General features: G+C 36.0%; 1 protein-coding gene across 4 annotated transcripts in view; it reads right to left on the bottom strand.

Moving 5' to 3' along the window:
* Nucleotides 1-1,264: 1,264 nt before the first annotated feature.
* Nucleotides 1,265-19,686, bottom strand: part of LOC125677550 (daf-12-interacting protein 1-like) — a 21,567-nt gene continuing 3,145 nt past the window's right edge. For 2 of the 4 annotated variants that reach the window (XM_048915658.2, XM_048915659.2), the window contains exons 4-7: nucleotides 18,420-18,574; nucleotides 15,651-15,943; nucleotides 13,850-13,990; nucleotides 1,265-10,212 (exon numbers count right to left, since the gene is read on the bottom strand). In XM_048915658.2, the coding sequence (XP_048771615.2) occupies nucleotides 8,471-10,212; nucleotides 13,850-13,990; nucleotides 15,651-15,943; nucleotides 18,420-18,574 (2,331 nt within the window). In that variant the 3' untranslated portion in view covers nucleotides 1,265-8,470. The remainder of the gene's footprint in view (nucleotides 10,213-13,849; nucleotides 13,991-15,650; nucleotides 15,944-18,419; nucleotides 18,575-19,686) is intronic. The other 2 variants (XR_008801252.1, XM_048915660.2) reach the window with 2 other exon arrangements.

Genomic DNA, 19,686 nt, shown 5'->3' with positions numbered 1-19,686 from the left:
AACATTTAAAATCTCTCCCTCCTTATGGTGCTCGAGTTGCAAGGTCAAACAACTTGTGTGGCCACGAGGCTACTAGAGAACCATTTTATTCTCAAAACAATGTTCTATAAATAGTGTGTATGCTAAAAGTTACTTTTCAATTTACATTTAGTACACACCTCGTTGCATGTCCAACAAAAACACATTAGGTGGGAGAAGTTTATTTGTAGATATCTGCATGCATCCAAACTCTATGGGAATGTGGGGATCCAGGTTAGCAGCAATAATGTAACCCTCTCCAATTTTCTCTCTCCCGAAAACGTCAGAATAAAACAAACCGGAGAGAGCTACATTATCGCAGCTAGAATAGGTCCTCAGTACCCCCTTGCTTGTCATAAGAGACAACTAAATGAGGCAGTCCTTCGGATGAGACTGCAAAAACCGAGGCCTTGTATCACAGCAGGTGTGGCACGATAAAGATCCCTCTCTGCATGCATAAGCGCCAAACATATAGGCCTAACTTTTTCTGCCCTAACTCACCGGCAATGGTGGCTTCTCCGGTGAAATATTCTCGAGAGGGACGTTAAACAATATCAATGAATATACACCCAACCAACAAAACTCGATGGGAGGAAATCAAAGCACAGAAGGAAAACCCGTGTCCGAGTGGATGACCACATTACCCTCACACAGAAAGGAAAGCCTGTGTCTGGGTGGATGACCACTACATTACCCTCACATAGAAAGGAAAGCCATTTGCATTAATATTGAGTATCAAACTTGGGATTTAAGCCAAAAGAGAAGCCCGAGTGATACATCCAAGACATGTATATGCTACCCAGGCTCAAAATAGGAGCATCCAACCAGTGATGACATTCAATGGCGATGGTCTTCCTTTAACAATTAACATTACTAAGACCGGTTCACGAGTTTATAAAATATATGGGAAGAATATAAAGAACATATACAAAGAAAGGATATTGTCTATTATATTTCCCCTCCATACATGAAAATGAAATGTTTACCATTATTTTTATCCTAAAATGTCCCTTACTGACCACGAGATCATGGACACTACAATCTAGACTATATAAATTCATTGGATATGGATATACATGTAGCTACAGATCTGTAGTTCTCTGTAAAAATTTCTGGGACAGACCGGTCTCTCCAATATTTTCCAGAGAGCTACAGATCTGCATGGTAGCTGTAATATGGATATTACAAAATTTAACATCATTTTGTGTACTCAGTGAGTAACATAAAAAAACAACAACCCCAAAACAAAAGTGTAATTCTTATATTGCATAAATAACATCTTTAACAACAACAAATGCAGTGGTGTTTTGTACATAAAAGATGCAAAAAGATATACAAGATAATCAAAATGTATTGAAACTCTGAGTGCATGTACAGGCCTCTGGTAATAAAACTAAAACTAAATTAATAATAGCAACAAGTTTTACATCTTCAACACAACTAATTTCTGGTAAGTGACTTATCATTGCAAAACTTTCTATAGTTTAATTCTTGCTAGTTTTTTTGTTGGTCAATACTAAAAAAAAAAAGGTACTGGAAATGGGACATAATACACCCATCACAAGCTATGTTGGGTGTTAAATGGGATATAATACGCCCATCACAAGCTATGTTGGGTGTTAAATGGGACATAATACACCCATCACAAGCTATGTTGGGTGTTAAATGGGATATAATACGCCCATCACAAGCTATGTTGGGTGTTAAATGGGATATAATACGCCCATCACAAGCTATGTTGGGTGTTAAATGGGATATAATACGCCCATCACAAGCTATGTTGGATGATAAATGTTGTAGAACTTTACTGAAGGTAGTATCAGTCATCACAAGTTGTGGCATACTTTACTATACTTTTTTTTTCTTTTACTACAAATGTACATGTAATACTTTCTTTAGCATTGTTATAATGAATACATGTATATAGGTCCAGGCTTAAAACCTCCGACAGGAAGTATTAATAGACAAACCAAGAGCTCTTACTGTTAAAAATAATTTCCCCAAAGTTCAACAACCTGTAATATTTCCAATCAAAATAGAGACTTTGGCTTGTTTAGAATTAAAAATCCTTACAATATATGCACATCTTCAAGTTGTTTATAAAGGCCTTAGCTTGACAACTGTGAAAAGAGCGGGACCGAAGAACCATTGTACTCACTCTGTAATATTTCCTCTAGAGTGAGCAGGTTAAACAACCTGTAATTTTTTCAAATACATGTAATGAAGAAAATCAAAACCCTCGCCACATGGAATAGAAACCCTGTGTAGATGGACATACAGATATCACTGTTGCACAAGGTCTCCTCTAAAGAGGAATGTGTACAACCCAGAAATTATGCTGTCAATTTAATAGCTCCAATACACATTGGACATAATTAAAATCTATTGATTTATAACTGCATGCATGAAAATACTTTGAATCATGAGGTCATGATCAAATGGGGAAAAAAAAAAATAATGAAAAGGAATCATACATTTTAATTCGTAAAAGAAAAGGATTTCATACAGATTTAAATATATTAAAAAAACTGCAATGAGAGTTACCCATGCAAATCTGCATCACTCAGATGCTCTAGATATTGAGAAATACAATGTACGTAGGAATGGGTGCTTAAAAGAACCTTTAATCTGGTCAATCATCCAGAAAACGTAGATCAGATGCAGCATTCAGAGTATCAATTGTTCTTTACATCCTAGATACACCATCTATGTAAGTATGAATTAAGTAGAATAGTTTCTTGAAAACCGACCACTTGAAAAAATATATCATTTGTTCTCATACTCCTTACCGGTATACGTCCTTAGTAATAAACAATTAAATGCCTTTAACTGTTACCCGAGTATTAGTTCACAGTGTCTCTAGCCCCAGGGTTATGCATGACTTCTATAATTTTCCTGTTCTGCATATCTATAATTAAGCTTAATTCAACAGCAGTAAAACAAGATGTGTTCTTATTAAACACAAATGCCCCTGAAAGTGCCCATACTGATGAAAGATTTTATGTGATACAATATACTAAATCAACACTATGACTAATTTGGACCTGCTCTAGTCAGAAACCAAAGGTTCCGAAATTAGCAATTTTGATATACCCCTTCTTTATAATGATGAAGACAATAATCGCTATGATAATTTTGGCACCCTGGAACCAAAACCACTACCTCTGGGATCATGAAATTAACAATTTTGGTAAAGGGCTACCTGCTCCTTTTACAATCTTTTTTGTTTCATATTTTTTTTTTTTTTTTTTTTTTTTTTTTTTTACACAATCATAAACACTATTGCAAAGTTTGGCCCCGCCCTTGCGTCAGAAACTCTACCCCATGGATCAAGAAATTTATAATTTTGGTACAGGCCTTCCTGCTCTACGAGACTCTGCATTTACAGACGCACGATTGTTGAAAATTGGTAAATATTTGCCCCACCCTTAAGGCCCTAGGGGTGCAGGAGTCCTGAAATATACAATATATGTCCCCATTGTCCCAAAGTTACTTTATACCACATTTGCAAAAAATTGGAATGTATATTTTATCAAGAAGTTAAAGAAATTCAATTGTTAACACATGTGAGACGACAGCGGACACAGACCAATAACAATAGATCACCTGAGTGACTCCGGTGAGACGACAGCGGACACAGACCAATAACAATAGATCACCTGAGTGACTCCGGTGAGACGACAGCGGACACAGACCAATAACAATAGATCACCTGAGTGACTCCGGTGAGACGACAGCAGACACAGACCAATAACAATAGATCACCTGAATGACTCCGGTGAGACGAATTTGTAAAACAAGGTAAGATGTGTTTATAATGCAGTTCAACATTAAAAAAAAATCCAAAAGCCATAATGTCAGCAACTGATTTTCACTGGACATTTTAACAAGTGTCAATTTCATTGTACAACTAGTAGTCATTGTGTAAAGTGAAAGCATGCAATATTTTTCAAAATAGTCCATATAAACATGTTTAATCACATTAATAATAGTGAGCACTGTACACGTGCACACAAGCACATGCATGCATCTACACACACACACATATGTACAAGTTAAGTATTGGACAGTTGACTTGATCAAAATGGAAATGACAAACTTCATTGAACACAGGTGTGGTATAATTTCAACAGGTAGGATTTATAACAAACGTGAAAACAACCATGGAGGACAAACAAAAATATTCTAAATTTACACTGAACTATATAATTTTTGTTCTCATTTGAACACAGTGGAAAACATATTCTGATAATTTGATGAAATGTCTCCCATTTTCTGATACCCTAAACTACATGTTACTCTCATTCTACTTCTTTGTTCATAATTATCAGGATTTTATAGTTACAATGGGTTTAGGATTCTTGGAAAGTGAATCCTTTTTAAAATAATAAATACACTGTTATTCCTTTCATGGAAATGTACAAGCATTTTAAATCAGACTCTATAGTTTTAAAAAGATTAATATTGAAAAGAGTATGCTTATTTTGTCTGTCCTTAAGTAATAATCGCATAAAATCGGTACCTATAGTCAAATCAAGGACAGTCACATGAGATAGATCTCTATAATACTGGTAACTATAGTGAAAACAAGGCCTGTCACATGAGATAGATCTCTATAATACCGGTCCCTATAGTGAAAACAAGGCCTGTCACATGAGATAGATCTCTATAAGACCGGTACCTATAGTGAAATCAAGGCCTGTCACATGAGATAGATCTATATAATACCGGTACCTATAGTGAAATCAAGGCCTGTCACATGAGATAGATCTCTATAAGACCGGTACCTATAGTGAAATCAAGGCCTGTCACATGAGATAGATCTATATAATACCGGTACCTATAGTGAAAACAAGGCCTGCCACATGAGATAGATCTCTATAATACCAGTACCTAGTGAAAACAAGGCCTGTCACATGAGATAGATCTCTATAATACCAGTACCTAGTGAAAACAAGGCCTGTCACATGAGATAGATCTCTATAATACCAGTACCTATAGTGAAAACAAGGCCTGTCACATGAGATAGATCTATATAATACCGGTACCTATAGTGAAAACAAGGCCTGTCACATGAGATAGATCTCTATAATACCGGTACCTATAGTGAAAACAAGGCCTGTCACATGAGATAGATCTCTATAATACCAGTACCTAGTGAAAACAAGGCCTGCCACATGAGATAGATCTCTATAATACCGGTACCTATAGTGAGAACAAGGCCTGTCACATGAGATAGATCTCTATAATACCAGTACCTAGTGAAAACAAGGCCTGCCACATGAGATAGATCTCTATAATACCGGTACCTATAGTGAGAACAAGGCCTGTCACATGAGATAGATCTCTATAATACCAGTACCTAGTGAAAACAAGGCCTGTCACATGAGATAGATCTCTATAATACTGGTAACTATAGTGAAAACAAGGCCTGTCACATGAGATAGATCTCTATAATACCGGTAACTATAGTGAAAACAAGGTCTGTCACATGAGATAGATCTCTATAATACCGGTAACTATAGTGAAAACAAGGCCTGTCACATGAGATAGATCTCTATAATACTGGTAACTATAGTGAAAACAAGGCCTGTCACATGAAATAGATCTCTATTATCAGGACTGGAAAGCTTCATCATCTAATATCTTAAAATCTTTCAGTTATTGAGACATAGTCAACATACAAAAATAAAAAAAAAATGCCCTTCTATCTGAAGGCAACTCTCAGTAACATGCACAAGCCTTATACATGATATTTGTTTACAACCGACAACATTTTGATTAAAACAATTTGATAAAAACAACCATCATCGTTATTTGGGTACAGTAAAACACAGCTATAGTGAAAAGCCAGAAATGCTGTGTTATAACCCGAGTTTTGTTAAATCCGCTGAGCTATTCAGTCATTCATTATAATCAGTCAGTCATTATAATTAGTCAATCATTATAATTAGTCAGTCATTATAATCAGTCAGTCACTATAATCAGTCATTCATTATAATCAGTCAGTCATTATAATCAGTCATTCGTTACAATAAGTCTTGTACATTAATCAGTCATTCATTATAATCAGTCAGTCATTATTATAATGACTGACTGATTATAATGAATTATAATAAGCATGTTCACTATAACCATGTTTTGCTGTGTATCCTATCTTATATATCTAACAATGTAATATACATATATATATACACTGCCCAATTCCCTTCAAATGCAGAAATGATGTAGACACTACTCTAAAGGCATAATTAAAATTCAATTCAATACCAAATTATTATGCATATGTATTTCAAAATAACAACAGTCTTCACCAATATTGGTTTCCTCATTAACAAAATCGATAGACTCTGTCCAATAACACTGTACAAATATGGAAACAAACATCACAATATTTCAAATAAAAAACCAACGCATCTTCTCAAACCTTTAAAATACAATACAACCATAAAATATTATAATAAAATCATCTAAAATGCTTTAGGTTGATACTATAAGATTATAGAAAATTCAGAAGTTTTAGAAGAAATTAACCACACACTGTTAAAGCAGAATTTTCAGTGTGGATTTAATTTTGGCATTCTTAGCAAGGGTGTTGACCTTGTTAGAATTGAATATCGCTAACAATTAATTCCGCATACTTATCTTTCTTGGAATTATAAAGTCACTAAAATTAGCTCTCGCTAAATATACAATATATATAGTACCCATTTTTATGAGAAAATCGCTAAATCGCTAAAGTACCCTCTTATATGGTCTCTGTTAAAACTGTACATCTACAGGTATTTAAAAATTTAAGTCATCTAGACTTGCATTTAGATGATTGCATATTAACATCTGACAGGAGCTTGATGGTGACTGAATGAGAGAAAAACACAGGAAAACATACACAACAGGTGCAGTTACATAAAACACAGGAAAACATACACAACAGGTGCAGTTACATAAAACACAAGAAAACACACAACAGGTGCAGTTACATAACACAACAGGAAAACATACACAACTGTTACAGGTGCAGTTACATAAAACACAGGAAAACACACACAACTGTTACAGGTGCAGTTACATAAAACACAGGAAAACATACACAACAGGTGCAGTTACATAAAACACAAGAAAACACACAACAGGTGCAGTTACATAACACAACAGGAAAACATACACAACTGTTACAGGTGCAGTTACATAAAACACAGGAAAACACACACAACTGTTACAGGTGCAGTTACATAAAACACAGGAAAACATACACAACAGGTGCAGTTACATAACACAACAGGAAAACATACACAACTGTTACAGGTGCAGTTACATAAAACACAGGAAAACATACACAACAGGTGCAGTTACATAAAACACAAGAAAACACACAACAGGTGCAGTTACATAACACAACAGGAAGGAGTGCCCCGATAGAAAATAAACACTGCTGAGGTCTTGGTAAACACATACAAGGTGTGTGAGAAGGCCCTCCTCCATGAACAACAAATTAATTCAATATCTTGAATTACAAACGAAAGAAAAATTCAACAAAAATTTGAACAAAACATGGTGCATCGTCGGAAACCCACGGTTGATTACGCTTCGTTCCTCTCTCCATCACCCGTGGGTCCATTCATACCTATTCGCTCGTTCTCATGAATAATATCTAAAAATATTGTCCAATCAAAGTAATCGTTATAATAACGGAACTCTTCTGTTTTTAAAGGTAGCATTACTTAACTGCTACCACAGCAAATATGGCCGCGCCTGTAAAATATTGCGTGCTTTGCCAAAAGACCATCACTGACCGATCATACAGGTCTCTATCGTCAGCCACGAGTCAGGAACAGTACAAGGATGTGTACAAACTTATGTGCGTTCCAAGCATAAAAGGATTTGCATGTAATTCCTGTGCCAACAAGCTCAACCGCGTTCAAAAGCTCAACAACGATCTGAAAACTAAATTAATTAGCATAAAAGACGAACGAGATAAGCTGTTATCCACGTTGAAAGATATGACAGGTGTTCGAAGTCTTAAAGACAAACTGTCAACGCCTAAAGGGACAAAACGAGTGTTAAGTTCATTAAAACTCACCCCAACTCCAAAATCAAAAGTAAAAGCGTCTTTTTGATTGGACGAATTCGCTCAGGGTATACGTAAAGCGCCCAATGAAATTGCCTCATGAATTATTCATGAGAACGAGCGAATAGGTATGAATGGACCCACGGGTGATGGAGAGAGGAACGAAGCGTAATCAACCGTGGGTTTCCGACGATGAACATGGTGATCGATGATTTAACCTTGTTGAACAGAGTATAACACACATGGACTGATCAGAAACAACAGGTCTAAGTCCTTCCACTGTGACCCAGAAGTTAAAAAAGGCTATAGATGCAAGGATGCTGGCCTTCTGCTCCTCTGTTAAACTAGCACCAGGTCAGCCATCACAATCACCATTATATGCCCTCAGTCATCATCATCATCATCTATGATGATGATAGCCTCAGCCTCTTTTTGGTTTTGTAGCCCCGCATTCCTATTTACAGTGTTCACTTCCTCCTTCACTGTCACCACGGCATCTGAGGGAACTATGTCAACGTCACAACCCACTCTATCATTCAGCATCACAAGATCTTCAACACTCTGGTCATGTGACTTGGAATTTCCCTCCTGATTTGAAGAGTCAGGACTTACCATACAGGTTCGATTTAATGTCGTTACATGCATTTGACTGACATTAGGCTTTATGTCCGGAATTTGGTGGTTTTCTACTGATGAAGGAAGTCTTCTCTCAGCTGTTGATAAGACTTGCTTTGCATTTGATAATAGGAAGTTGACATTTTCCTCCTTAGAATTGCCTAAGGCAGACAATTGATTTAGAAGTAAGTGTAGAGTTTCCACAGCTGTTGTAGGCTGGGTATTTGGGGTGGACTTGTCACTCCTGGAAGAACTATTTTTTGCCTCTTTTTCACTACGCAAAGGCGTGATCTCTTTCCCTGTCTCGCAAACCTCTGGGTCATCAATTCTCGAGTACTCAGCCTCAGTCTTCAAACTGTCCTCACCCTCAAGGTTTTCGATATGAACTAATGGGGGAGGAAACTCACCACTTTCCTCCACATCATCTTCAATAATCACATCATCCAGTCCATCACTCATTTCAACATCACCCTCTTTCTGCAGAGTCATTATTCCACTTTCCTCTTCAATTTCTCCATCTTCCAGCTCATTATCTGGAAACTTTTCCACATCGATCACCAACTGATCACTATTTTTCTTACTCAACGATTTTTTATGGGAGTCGTGCTCCTCCTCTGTTTTTCTTTTCGATGTATCCACATTTCCATTAAAAGATCCTTCTTTCAAATTGGGACGCTGATTACCTTTTGTACTCGTTGCTTGATTATGCTCATTTTTTGCTTCCATTCGCTTTCGATGAGCAAAGCGTATAATTTTTGGTGGATGGTTTGATTGTGGTAAAGATGATGGTAGTTTACTGAGCACGACTACTGGCGTGTTAACTCGTGGGGAGCACGCACTGGCAGTCCTACCATCTTCTGCATTGATGACAACTTCATCATCGGAATACTCGTCTGTGCTTGAGGTCGATAAATATTCCCTCGAAACATTTTTGTGAGACTTTGCCTTTGAAACTTTCTTGCTCGAATTAGGACCTACAATTGATTTAGAACAATTCTTTGTTGGCTGCGAAGATCCTGATTCTCTTTTTCTCCCTGCTGGTGTTTGTTCATTAGCTGTGGAAGACACATCACTTTCTCCATCTGAGTACTCCGATTCGCTCTTACTTTGTGAATCCTCACTCCTGTTTAAAAGACCTTTGCTTCCTGGAGAAAACTTCTGGCCTTTAAACAAGAACCTTAAACCATTGGATGACACTACATTTTGTCTTACAGTTTTTGATGTCCCAGGCTGTTGAACACAATGTTTTGTTGATCCAGAATCAACATTTTCTGGTTTAATTTTTTGATTCACTTCTGCAGGCTTTTTTCTCGATTGTGGTTTGGGTGGAATGTAAGGCATAAAATCTGGCTTGGATCTCAGACGTTTGCCCTCAATGATGGCACTCTCTTCTATTCCGTACAGTGTTTTGTTGGAAGATGAAGCGGAGGTGTGGCGGCTTAATCCTGCTTTAGACTCGTCTTTCTTTACACTAACTTCCCTCTTATTCTCACGTTTGTCTCTGGTAGTCACTGAGAAAACAATCAAAACATTATCAAACTACCAGTATATCACATAAGAAATGTAGAGCTTAGCAACTGCATGCATATCAAACTTAACGTGTCAAAACAACATGACTGAATGCTCTCATCATTAGCAATGATAAATTACCATGTCAGTTGTAACATTAAACTTAGAGAGAGAGAGAGAGAGAGAGAGAGAGAGAGAGAGAGAGAGAGAGAGAGAGAGAGAGAGAGAAGCAGCTTCCTGGTCATACAGGAGGTAAAACTCTAGAACATTAATTTTTTATGAACATATACAGTAACTAGACACTCATTACTAGTAATGAGTAGGTCTTCCGTTAGACCACTTCCGGTAAAGAGCTTTCTATTTCTACGAAAACCATTTAAATGTATCAGAAAATGTGCCTTCACAATGTATGAGAAATGTATTATCGAATTTTTTACTTCTTTCTCGTAACTTCCGGAGACGACCGGAAGTACTATTCAGATGCGTTTTCCTATAAATGACAGCGACTCTTTACTGTCTATATTCCCTGAAAATTTCACGTCTCTATCTGAAAGAGTTCTCAACAAAAAGAAGTAGACTAAACAAAGAAAAATAACTAGGTTACTACCGACCGGAAGTCAATTTTGAAAAAGAAAATTATCAAAACTTTAGAAGTTGATACTTTTATTAAGACATGTGAAAATCAAATGAAAGACTTCAAATATAAGCGAGATTTATGGGGACAAAGAGACGAAAAGTAAAAAGGTATTTTATCAAGAAACCGGAAGTAGTCGTTTTGACTACCGACAGAGTCAATATTCTTTTGACACTTTGAAAAAGAGTTAATAAACTAGTATAGGTTTCAATTTAAAAGAAAAAGATTGAAATTTAAGATTATTTCAATCACTTCCGGTGACAACAGGAAGTGACAGTCGACATGCTCAACACCCTATTGCATGCTTACAAACAGAGATTGATCATCCCTGAATGTTTGATGAACTTATATTTTACCTTTTCCAAGAAAAATGTTGGACAAAATTCCTTTTTAGAAACAGAAAATCGGCCATATTTTCCGACCGGAAGTGAATTTTCTAAAAACAAAAATAATTATAGCAAGGTCATTTCATAAGACATTATTCCTGAAAATTTCAGCCATCTCTGAGAAATCACTCGAAGAAATCGGAAAATCGACATTTTTTCAAATACTTCCGGTATAGACCGGAAGTGACGGACGAAAAAATTGAATGTATGTGTACAATGGACTAATGTTAGTTGATCAACTCTACAAGTTTCAAGCGTCTATCTATATTCATTATTGAGAAACTGAAAAAACAAGGTTTGAATATGTCCACCCTATATCTCACGACCGGAAGTGAATTTTTTCAAAAATATTTAAATTTACTCTAGACATTTATAGTGTCTATAACATACGTAAAATTCAAATCATTAACTTGTTTTATGACCGAGATTTATGGCACTTAAAAATGAGAGAATGAATAGTCTTTCTTTGATATAACCGGAAGTTGGAGTTTCAACTTCCGGTGGGGTCAACATTTTTTTGAGAATTAGAACCAGACCTAGTAAACCGATATAGGTTTCAGTTTGAAAGAAAAAAGTTTGAAATATAGGATTCATTTAATCACTTCCGGTGACGACCGGAAGTGACGGCTGACATTCTTAACCCCCTACTGCACGCCTACAAAGTGAGATCTATTAACTCTGAAATTTTGGTGACTCTATCTTTTACCGTTTCTGAGAAAAACGCTGGACAACGAAAACAGCTAATAAGCCGTATTTGCCGACCGGAAGTAAATTTTACAAAAATATTTGACGTTACTCTAGACATTTATAGTGACTATTATATATTTAAAACTCAACTCATTAACTAGTTTCATGACCGAGATTTATGGCACTGAAAAATGAGAGAATGAATAGGCTTTCTTTGATATAACCGGAAGTTGAAGATTCAACTTCCGGTGGGGTCAACATTTTTTGAGAATTAGAACGAGATATAGTAAACCAAAATAGGTTTCAATTTGAAAGAAAAAAGTTTGAAATTCATGTTTCCTTTAATGACTTCCGGTGACGACCGGAAGTGACGGCCGACATTCTCAACCCCCTACTGCACGCCTACAAAGTGAGATCTATTAACTCTGAAAATTTGGTGACTCTATCTTTTACCGTTTCTGAGAAAAACGCTGGACAAAATATCTTGTAAAAAGACGAAAATTGGACATATCTTGTGACCGGAAGTGAATTTTGAAAAAATGAAAAAAATGCCTCGAGGTACCATCGTTCTCTATAACCTGTGAAAGTTTCAGGAAAATCCATCCAACGGTCTCGGAGACGAAAGGGAAAAAAAAATAAAATAATAATAATAATAATAATAAACAGTAGAATCACTAGAAGGTCTTCCGTTGAAAACGGAAGACCTTAATTATTGTAATCCAAGGCAATTCAAATACAAAGGCTTAATTTCCGGCTTTTCTTATTCACATGAAACAATGATATTAACCATACCTATAATTCATTTAATACAATTGTTTGATGACAGTCAAAATCCCTCTTAGATTTAAGATAAGAATTTATGTTTGAACTTGAGTTATCTGGTACTCAGGCTTGTGGAACTGTTACATACATGTATATACATAGTACTCAGGCTTGTGGAACTGTTACATACATGTATGTATTGACATGGTACTCAGGCTTGTGGAACTGTTAAGTAAATGTATATACATGGTACTCAGGCTTGTGGAACTGTTAAGTAAATGTATATACATGGTACTCAGGCTTGTGGAACTGTTATATACATGTATTTACGTGTACTGAGTCCTGTACTCAGTCCTCTCAGGTCACTGTCACTGATTTTCAGGGATTAACATTCTGCTGACCACTCTTGATGTGTTCCATGAAAGTCAAAGCCTTAGGGTTTGTGCGATAATCAACAGGTAACCCCCAAAAAATGTAAATAAGAAAACCCACAGGGTCCAAGCTTTTTTTGACAAGTGTTTTATGCATTTGGTGACCTTAAATCACTCATGTTTATCTGTGAATTCCAATTTTTGGGGTGTTACAATGAAACCAGTCCAATCATGGCTGTTTTCAGTATATAATTACAAGATAGGCCTGGAATAACACAGGTGTTCTATCTCATTTCTACCAAAAAACAAGGGTAATTTACTATGTCTGTTTTAGAGTTAGCATATTTTGATAGATCCTGGTTGTTGCAAGCAAAATGTAAAGTCGGGTCTTATGTATAACAGTAAGTTGTATAAATGGACATTACTGTAGCAAAGAAAAAGAGAAAAATATTTAGAATAATTGGGTATCGAACCCAGGACTTTTGCATTACTAGTCAGGTGATCTAACCACAACCTAAATAAAATTAGATCTTCCATCCGCTCCCTGGTTTTTGATACGTCGAAAACTGGAGAGTGGATGGAAGATCTAACTTTAATTAGATTCATCTAACCACTGAGCTACCCAGGCTGATGAACAAAGCATAGTAATATCAAAACAAAAGAAAATTTAAACCTATTTTGAAAATCATACAAGAACTCTTCATGTCGTGGAGATAAAAATATAATTTTGAGAAAATGTCAGAAACATCGCATAGTATTAAAAGTATATTCAAAATGTACAATTGTTTAGAGCTGTTACCAGATGTTTTGGATGGCCTCGGCTTTACGTGAGATTTCATTTCTAAAGTTTGCATCCAGACGAGTAGCTTAGCATACTGCTGGCGTTTCATGGACACTTGGGATAAAACACTCTGAATAGCTGATTTGGCATCATTGAGTACTGCAATAGTGAAATCAACATTTATGTTATCAATATCAATAGTGCAGCATTTTAATGAATCATATAAAAATATCGGCGTTGTGTTCTATGGGAGGTAAAAGAAGTGTGACCGACCATGGGTTTCTGACAATGCACTGACATATGTAGATGTACAGGTGACTCTCGATGGCTCGAACTTCGAGAGATCGAAGTTCTCGGTCTCTCGAAGTGAAATCATGGTCCCGATTTTTCTCTCTATATAACAAAGCAAATTTACTATCGATCTCTCGAACGTTTGATCTCTCGAAGTTCTCTATCTCTCGAAGTGAAGTTGGGTCCCGTAAAACATATTTCATTGTTTTTCACTCTCGATCTCTCAAAGTGGTGGTAGCGTATACCCACCGTTACCCAAGCGTGTAATAATTTCCCCCTCGGACCTTACCTGGATTTTGTGGAATGTTGGAGGATAGTGTGGCTGTGGTAATTAGGTGTTTACAAAGGTGAAACATCACCTGTGCTTCCTTGTGGAGGTGACACACTTGAGTATATGATGGCTAATTGGTCAGTTTACACAGGGGTCTTGTGATGATTAGAATATTATACATGTATATAATCTGGCTATGAATAAAATCTATAATTTGTGTTGACTTGACAACGAGAGAGTAAGTTTTATACATTAATTTAGAGATCTAAAAACTGTTAAATTTCTCAAGATTGTTCTTTGTGTAAAGTTACTCTGAAATTTCGTTTTACTCATTCGTTTGAATTTTTGCTTTGTGTAAAGCGACATAACGGTGTGCTCTGTTTAGTTAGTGATAGTAAAACTTTACCAGAACTTGGTTTTGTATGCCTACGTTAGCATGATTAAAGAGCAAAGAAATACATAAACTTTGAAATCTTTTTATTAATGCAAAATAAGGTTCTTTATTCTTATATTAAATTAACTACCTGACAAAGATGAAGGAAAACATGTCAAAACGATATGATCTTGTTGGTAAACTTTTCCGGTTACTGTAAAATCTGAACCATATCGGCGGATCTTCAGTTTCCGAATTTTGATCTCTCGAACTCTCGATTTCTCAAAGTTTTATCAAGGTCCCTCGAACTTTGAGTTATCGAGAGTCACCTGTATATAACATTCTGAGATTCCACAGACTCTAATAAACAGTTGCGACAGAGGACCTGTGGCCGGTGTGGAGTAGTAGTGTTTTACTCACTATTATGAGGTGTAGTTTACATTTTTAGGTGACATTCTTATTGACAAATGAAGAATTTTCTAAAACCTTTGAATATTTTATACTAAATCATGCAAGCTTTTAAATAAAACAAACATGAAAATTGGTGCACCAGCGAAAATCTGTGGTGCACATGGTGTGAAGTGGGGGATGGGGGGGTTGGCACAAAATAACATAAACAGGTTATAATTAACAACTAAAAATACCCTGTTCAATCTACTATTGAAAGGAAAGAGTACCAAACTGTAATTGGTGACCCTAACTAATTTATAATATACATTTATACAATATACAGGTGTTTGTTGATCACAGACTCTCTGCATTTCACGATAAAAAAAAAATGTTTTTCCTGTGAATAAATTATTCATGTGAATAGTTTGTTCACAGGAAAAATGTTTTAAATTGATATAAATCTAAAACACTGAGAGCCTGTACTGTTGATGTACCTGTAATTCTCTGCTTCCTCGTGTTTTCAACAATGCTTAAATTGTTGACAGACAACATGTGAGCTCTGTCACTCGGCATCTGAGTTACCAGTTTTCGTAGCTTCCCCTTGTTTTTAAGTATTTCAGCAGATTTCCACTTTTTCTTTGGTAGCCATTTGCCTTTCTTATCTCGGAATCCATAATGAGGGATTATCTTTAATATGTCTGGGGAAGTAGATTTGGAGTTCGCTGCAGTAAGTTTCTCCACTGAAGTTACTGTTCTATCATTTGCTGGTTTATGCTCCTTTTGAAATCTGAAACAAGAGGTGTTTATAAAATACATATACCCCCCATGGTGCAAAATTGAAAAGGGTTATACACATGCATCATTTAATTGACAGTAGTATCACCAATTCAAAATACAGTAAAACTCGAATATAGCGAACACGGATATAGCGAAATTACGGCTATAGCGAAGTGAAAACGATTTCCTCGGCAAATTCTTTATATATTCTATATAAAAATCTGCGTTTATAACGAACACGGATATAGCGAATTTACGGATATAACGAAGTGAATTCCTATTCCCCTTGAATTAAAAATGAACATAAAAATCACCTTTTATAACGACTTTATTTTTTTCATTTTAATCTCTTTGTGATTTTAACAATCGCTTTCCATTGACATAAAGGATCCACACTTATTGCAAAATTTGTGTTTGTATTTTTTTTTAAAAAGGTTGTTAACGCAAAACAATACTTACACATACGTTTAGGAAATATATTGTCGGTATTGTTTACTATTCTCGTTCATTAAATTTGAAGTTTGATTGCATTTATTTTATCGTACACTCCTTTACAAGTAAATGTCAATTGCAACAGACTGTACATGTATGTATTGTGCAAAATTTTGTTGACATTTCTCTTTTGACATGTTCTTGCATGACTTAATAATCCATCAAGATAAATTATCATATATAAATCAACGTGTATATTTCTTGTATAAAAATATTTCTTCTCGAAAATATATATAGGCTTCATTTCTTTTAAAGACAATGCAAACGCAAGTATATCGATTGCTGCTTTCTTAGAGAACTGATATACATGTAGAACAAATCAGTTTTATAATGAATTCGAATTCGTTATATTTGAATTAAGAATTCGCTATAAACGTATAGCGAATTACGCTTATAGCGAATTTTTATAGAGGATCCCCAGAAATTCGCTATATCAGAGTTTTACTGTATTGAGCAGCACATATCTTCCTATGTCAGGAGTGGACCTAAAATTCAATAGAGGGTCATCTACTCTTTATGCTGTACCAGTGTACCAAGTTTGGTTTCAATCAAACAAATAATTCTTAAAATACAGGAGATAATATATTACTATGTCCAGTTTAACCCTTGACCTTTGACCATCTGACCTCAAAATCAATAAGGGTCATCTTCTCCTGAAGATGTACCAGTGTACCAAGTTTGATGTCTGTCAAGCAAAGGATTCTTTAGACATTGAGCGGTTAGTATACTCCTATGTGAAGTTTGACCCTTGACCATGTGACCTCAATATCGATCACCTACTCCTTAAGGGTGTATGAGTGTACCAAGTTTGATGTCTGTCATGTAAAGGGTTCTCAAGATATTGAGCAGACAGTGTCTTCCTACAATGTATGTCCAGAGTAGATTGACCCTTGACCTTTGACCTGAAAAACACTAGGGGTCCTCTTCTACTCATAACTAACCGACTTAAGAAATATCATTATGATCAAGTGAATTGTTCTCAAGATATTGAGCGGAAAACATGTGGTCAACCGACCGACCGACAGGTGCAAAGCAATATGCCCCTCTTTGAAGGGATCGAGGCATAAAAATCAAATCTGACTTACTGTATACAGGATAATATTTGCCCCCCTCCCCCCATTTTATGTTCGCTCCTTTGTTCTTATTGTCAACTGGTGAATTCAAGACTGGGCAAAACTGTTTTCTCTCTTTTAACACAACTGTGTCTGGGTAAATTAAAAATGAGGCGAAACCATCTACAAGTGTAGTGAAAGACAAAAACAAGGAGGCAAAAATTACCCTGCATATGGTAATGATAAAATCTATCATTAACAGCACGATGCAGATACTCTGCACAGCACAAAGTTGACATAGCCATCATTTATCTTTTGTGCAGGGCTATAACCACAAATATTGTTAGAGTATTAAACACGACTTAATTTCATCCTCCATAAACAGGGAACTGAGTATACACGTGCAATGACAAATTACACAACATAAGATAAACATATATACTCGTACAATACAAAGTCAATTTTGTCAATACAGGATCCACTTGATTGCACATAAACATATTCAAGGGTCCACTGAAAAGTTGATAACTGCACTGATATGCTTAATATTAGGTAATTTTGGTGCACACTGACAGGAATTGTCTTTTCTTGGTGGATGAAAAAAAAATCACCAAAAATGAAAGCATTAAAATTCCTATTCATGTAAATGATATATATACATTTGTAATATCAATGTTAAATGAAATTGTGACATAAGAAAAATATAGCATTACCATATCAAAATACTTTTCAGAGAAAATCTGCTAAAATATTCCTAATAACAAACTGCCTGATAAACAGAAAATCCATTTCATTATCTCTTATCTATAAAATCCTTCCTTTGTGTGCCTACTCCCCAAAATACAAGTTGGTGAAAGTCAAAATTGTCTCATGTTGGGGAGGAGCTATTTCATTTACTGGTTTGAGTATATGGTATAGGGTTCTTTTGTAAACAATGCAGACCTGTACCTTTTCTTCAGGAGATCGTCAACAGATGCTACAAATGAAATGGCTTTGGCAATCTTTTCTGGTTCTCCACGAGTCAGGTGATACACAAGGGGAAAGAACTGTGGTTTGACTGTGCGAACTTCCTTTACTCCTTCATAGTTTACCAGAATCTGTTCAATGTATCAAAAGACCATGGTTCTATACATAGCTGCCAAATAAACCCAACATACACAAAAAAAAAAAACCCAACTTGAAATAAATAATTTAAAAGTACACCACTAAGGTACATGATATACTTGTCTGGAACCACATGTACATAATGTATTTATATGTATAGCTATGTATGTTTGCATACTTCAAAATCCATCAGCAGACCAGGTTTGATGGAGCTAGGCCTAGCTTACAGAGTGCAAAATATGCTGAAAACAATCAGGCTATGCACAGCCATAAAATTACTAAATGAGGACACAATGACCTATTTTTGGGTCATAACAACACCCACCCACCCATCCCCAAGATACATCATGTGAACAATTCTAATGGTCCTAGGTCTCAGTGTTCAAGACATGATCCAAAAACAACTTGAATATACAGTCTTAAGTCTTTAAAATCAGTACAAAGCATTCAATTTCAGACCAAAAAAAATACCCCAAAAAACTCAGATACACCAACCTACTCTAAAAAGCAGAATCCCAAGTGATCATAAGGAATAGTCGTTACTGTCTAGATAAATACTTGTAACATTTTTATCACTGTCTTTATAGTCAAGAGACCTTCGTAATAACTAAATGTCTTCCACTATGCACTTTGTATGATTTCTGATGACCATGATTGAAGAAGATTTTAGAGCAATTATGAATTTTCAATGTATGAGCCCCCCCCCCCCCCCCCCCCCCCCCTTCCAGCACTGTTAACAATGGATTCTGAATTTCACAACTGAGACAGACACCTCCAGGTCCATCATCGTCTGCTATATGTCCCAAAGAATCATCAACGATTTTAAACCATTTCCTCCCCCAAGTTTTGAACCTACCTGAGGCCACTGAGCCTCCAGGGAGCCAAGGGCCACAAAACTCAGAATTTTCATTGTCCTTGCATTATAAACCATACTATATATATACCAAATTTGCTAGCATTTGAGGAGAAAATGAAAATGTTTAAATGTTAATGCACTATGGACGACGAGGCAGATAAAAAAACCGGATAATCTAGGTCATCTAAGTGACCCAGGTGACCTAGTACTGAGTACAAAATATGGTATAGCGGTTTTTTTCCATGGGGT

Source organism: Ostrea edulis, chromosome 3 (genome assembly GCF_947568905.1).
Source record: "Ostrea edulis chromosome 3, xbOstEdul1.1, whole genome shotgun sequence".
NCBI lineage: Eukaryota > Metazoa > Mollusca > Bivalvia > Ostreida > Ostreidae > Ostrea > Ostrea edulis.
This window is presented reverse-complemented; position numbering and strand designations above follow the sequence as displayed.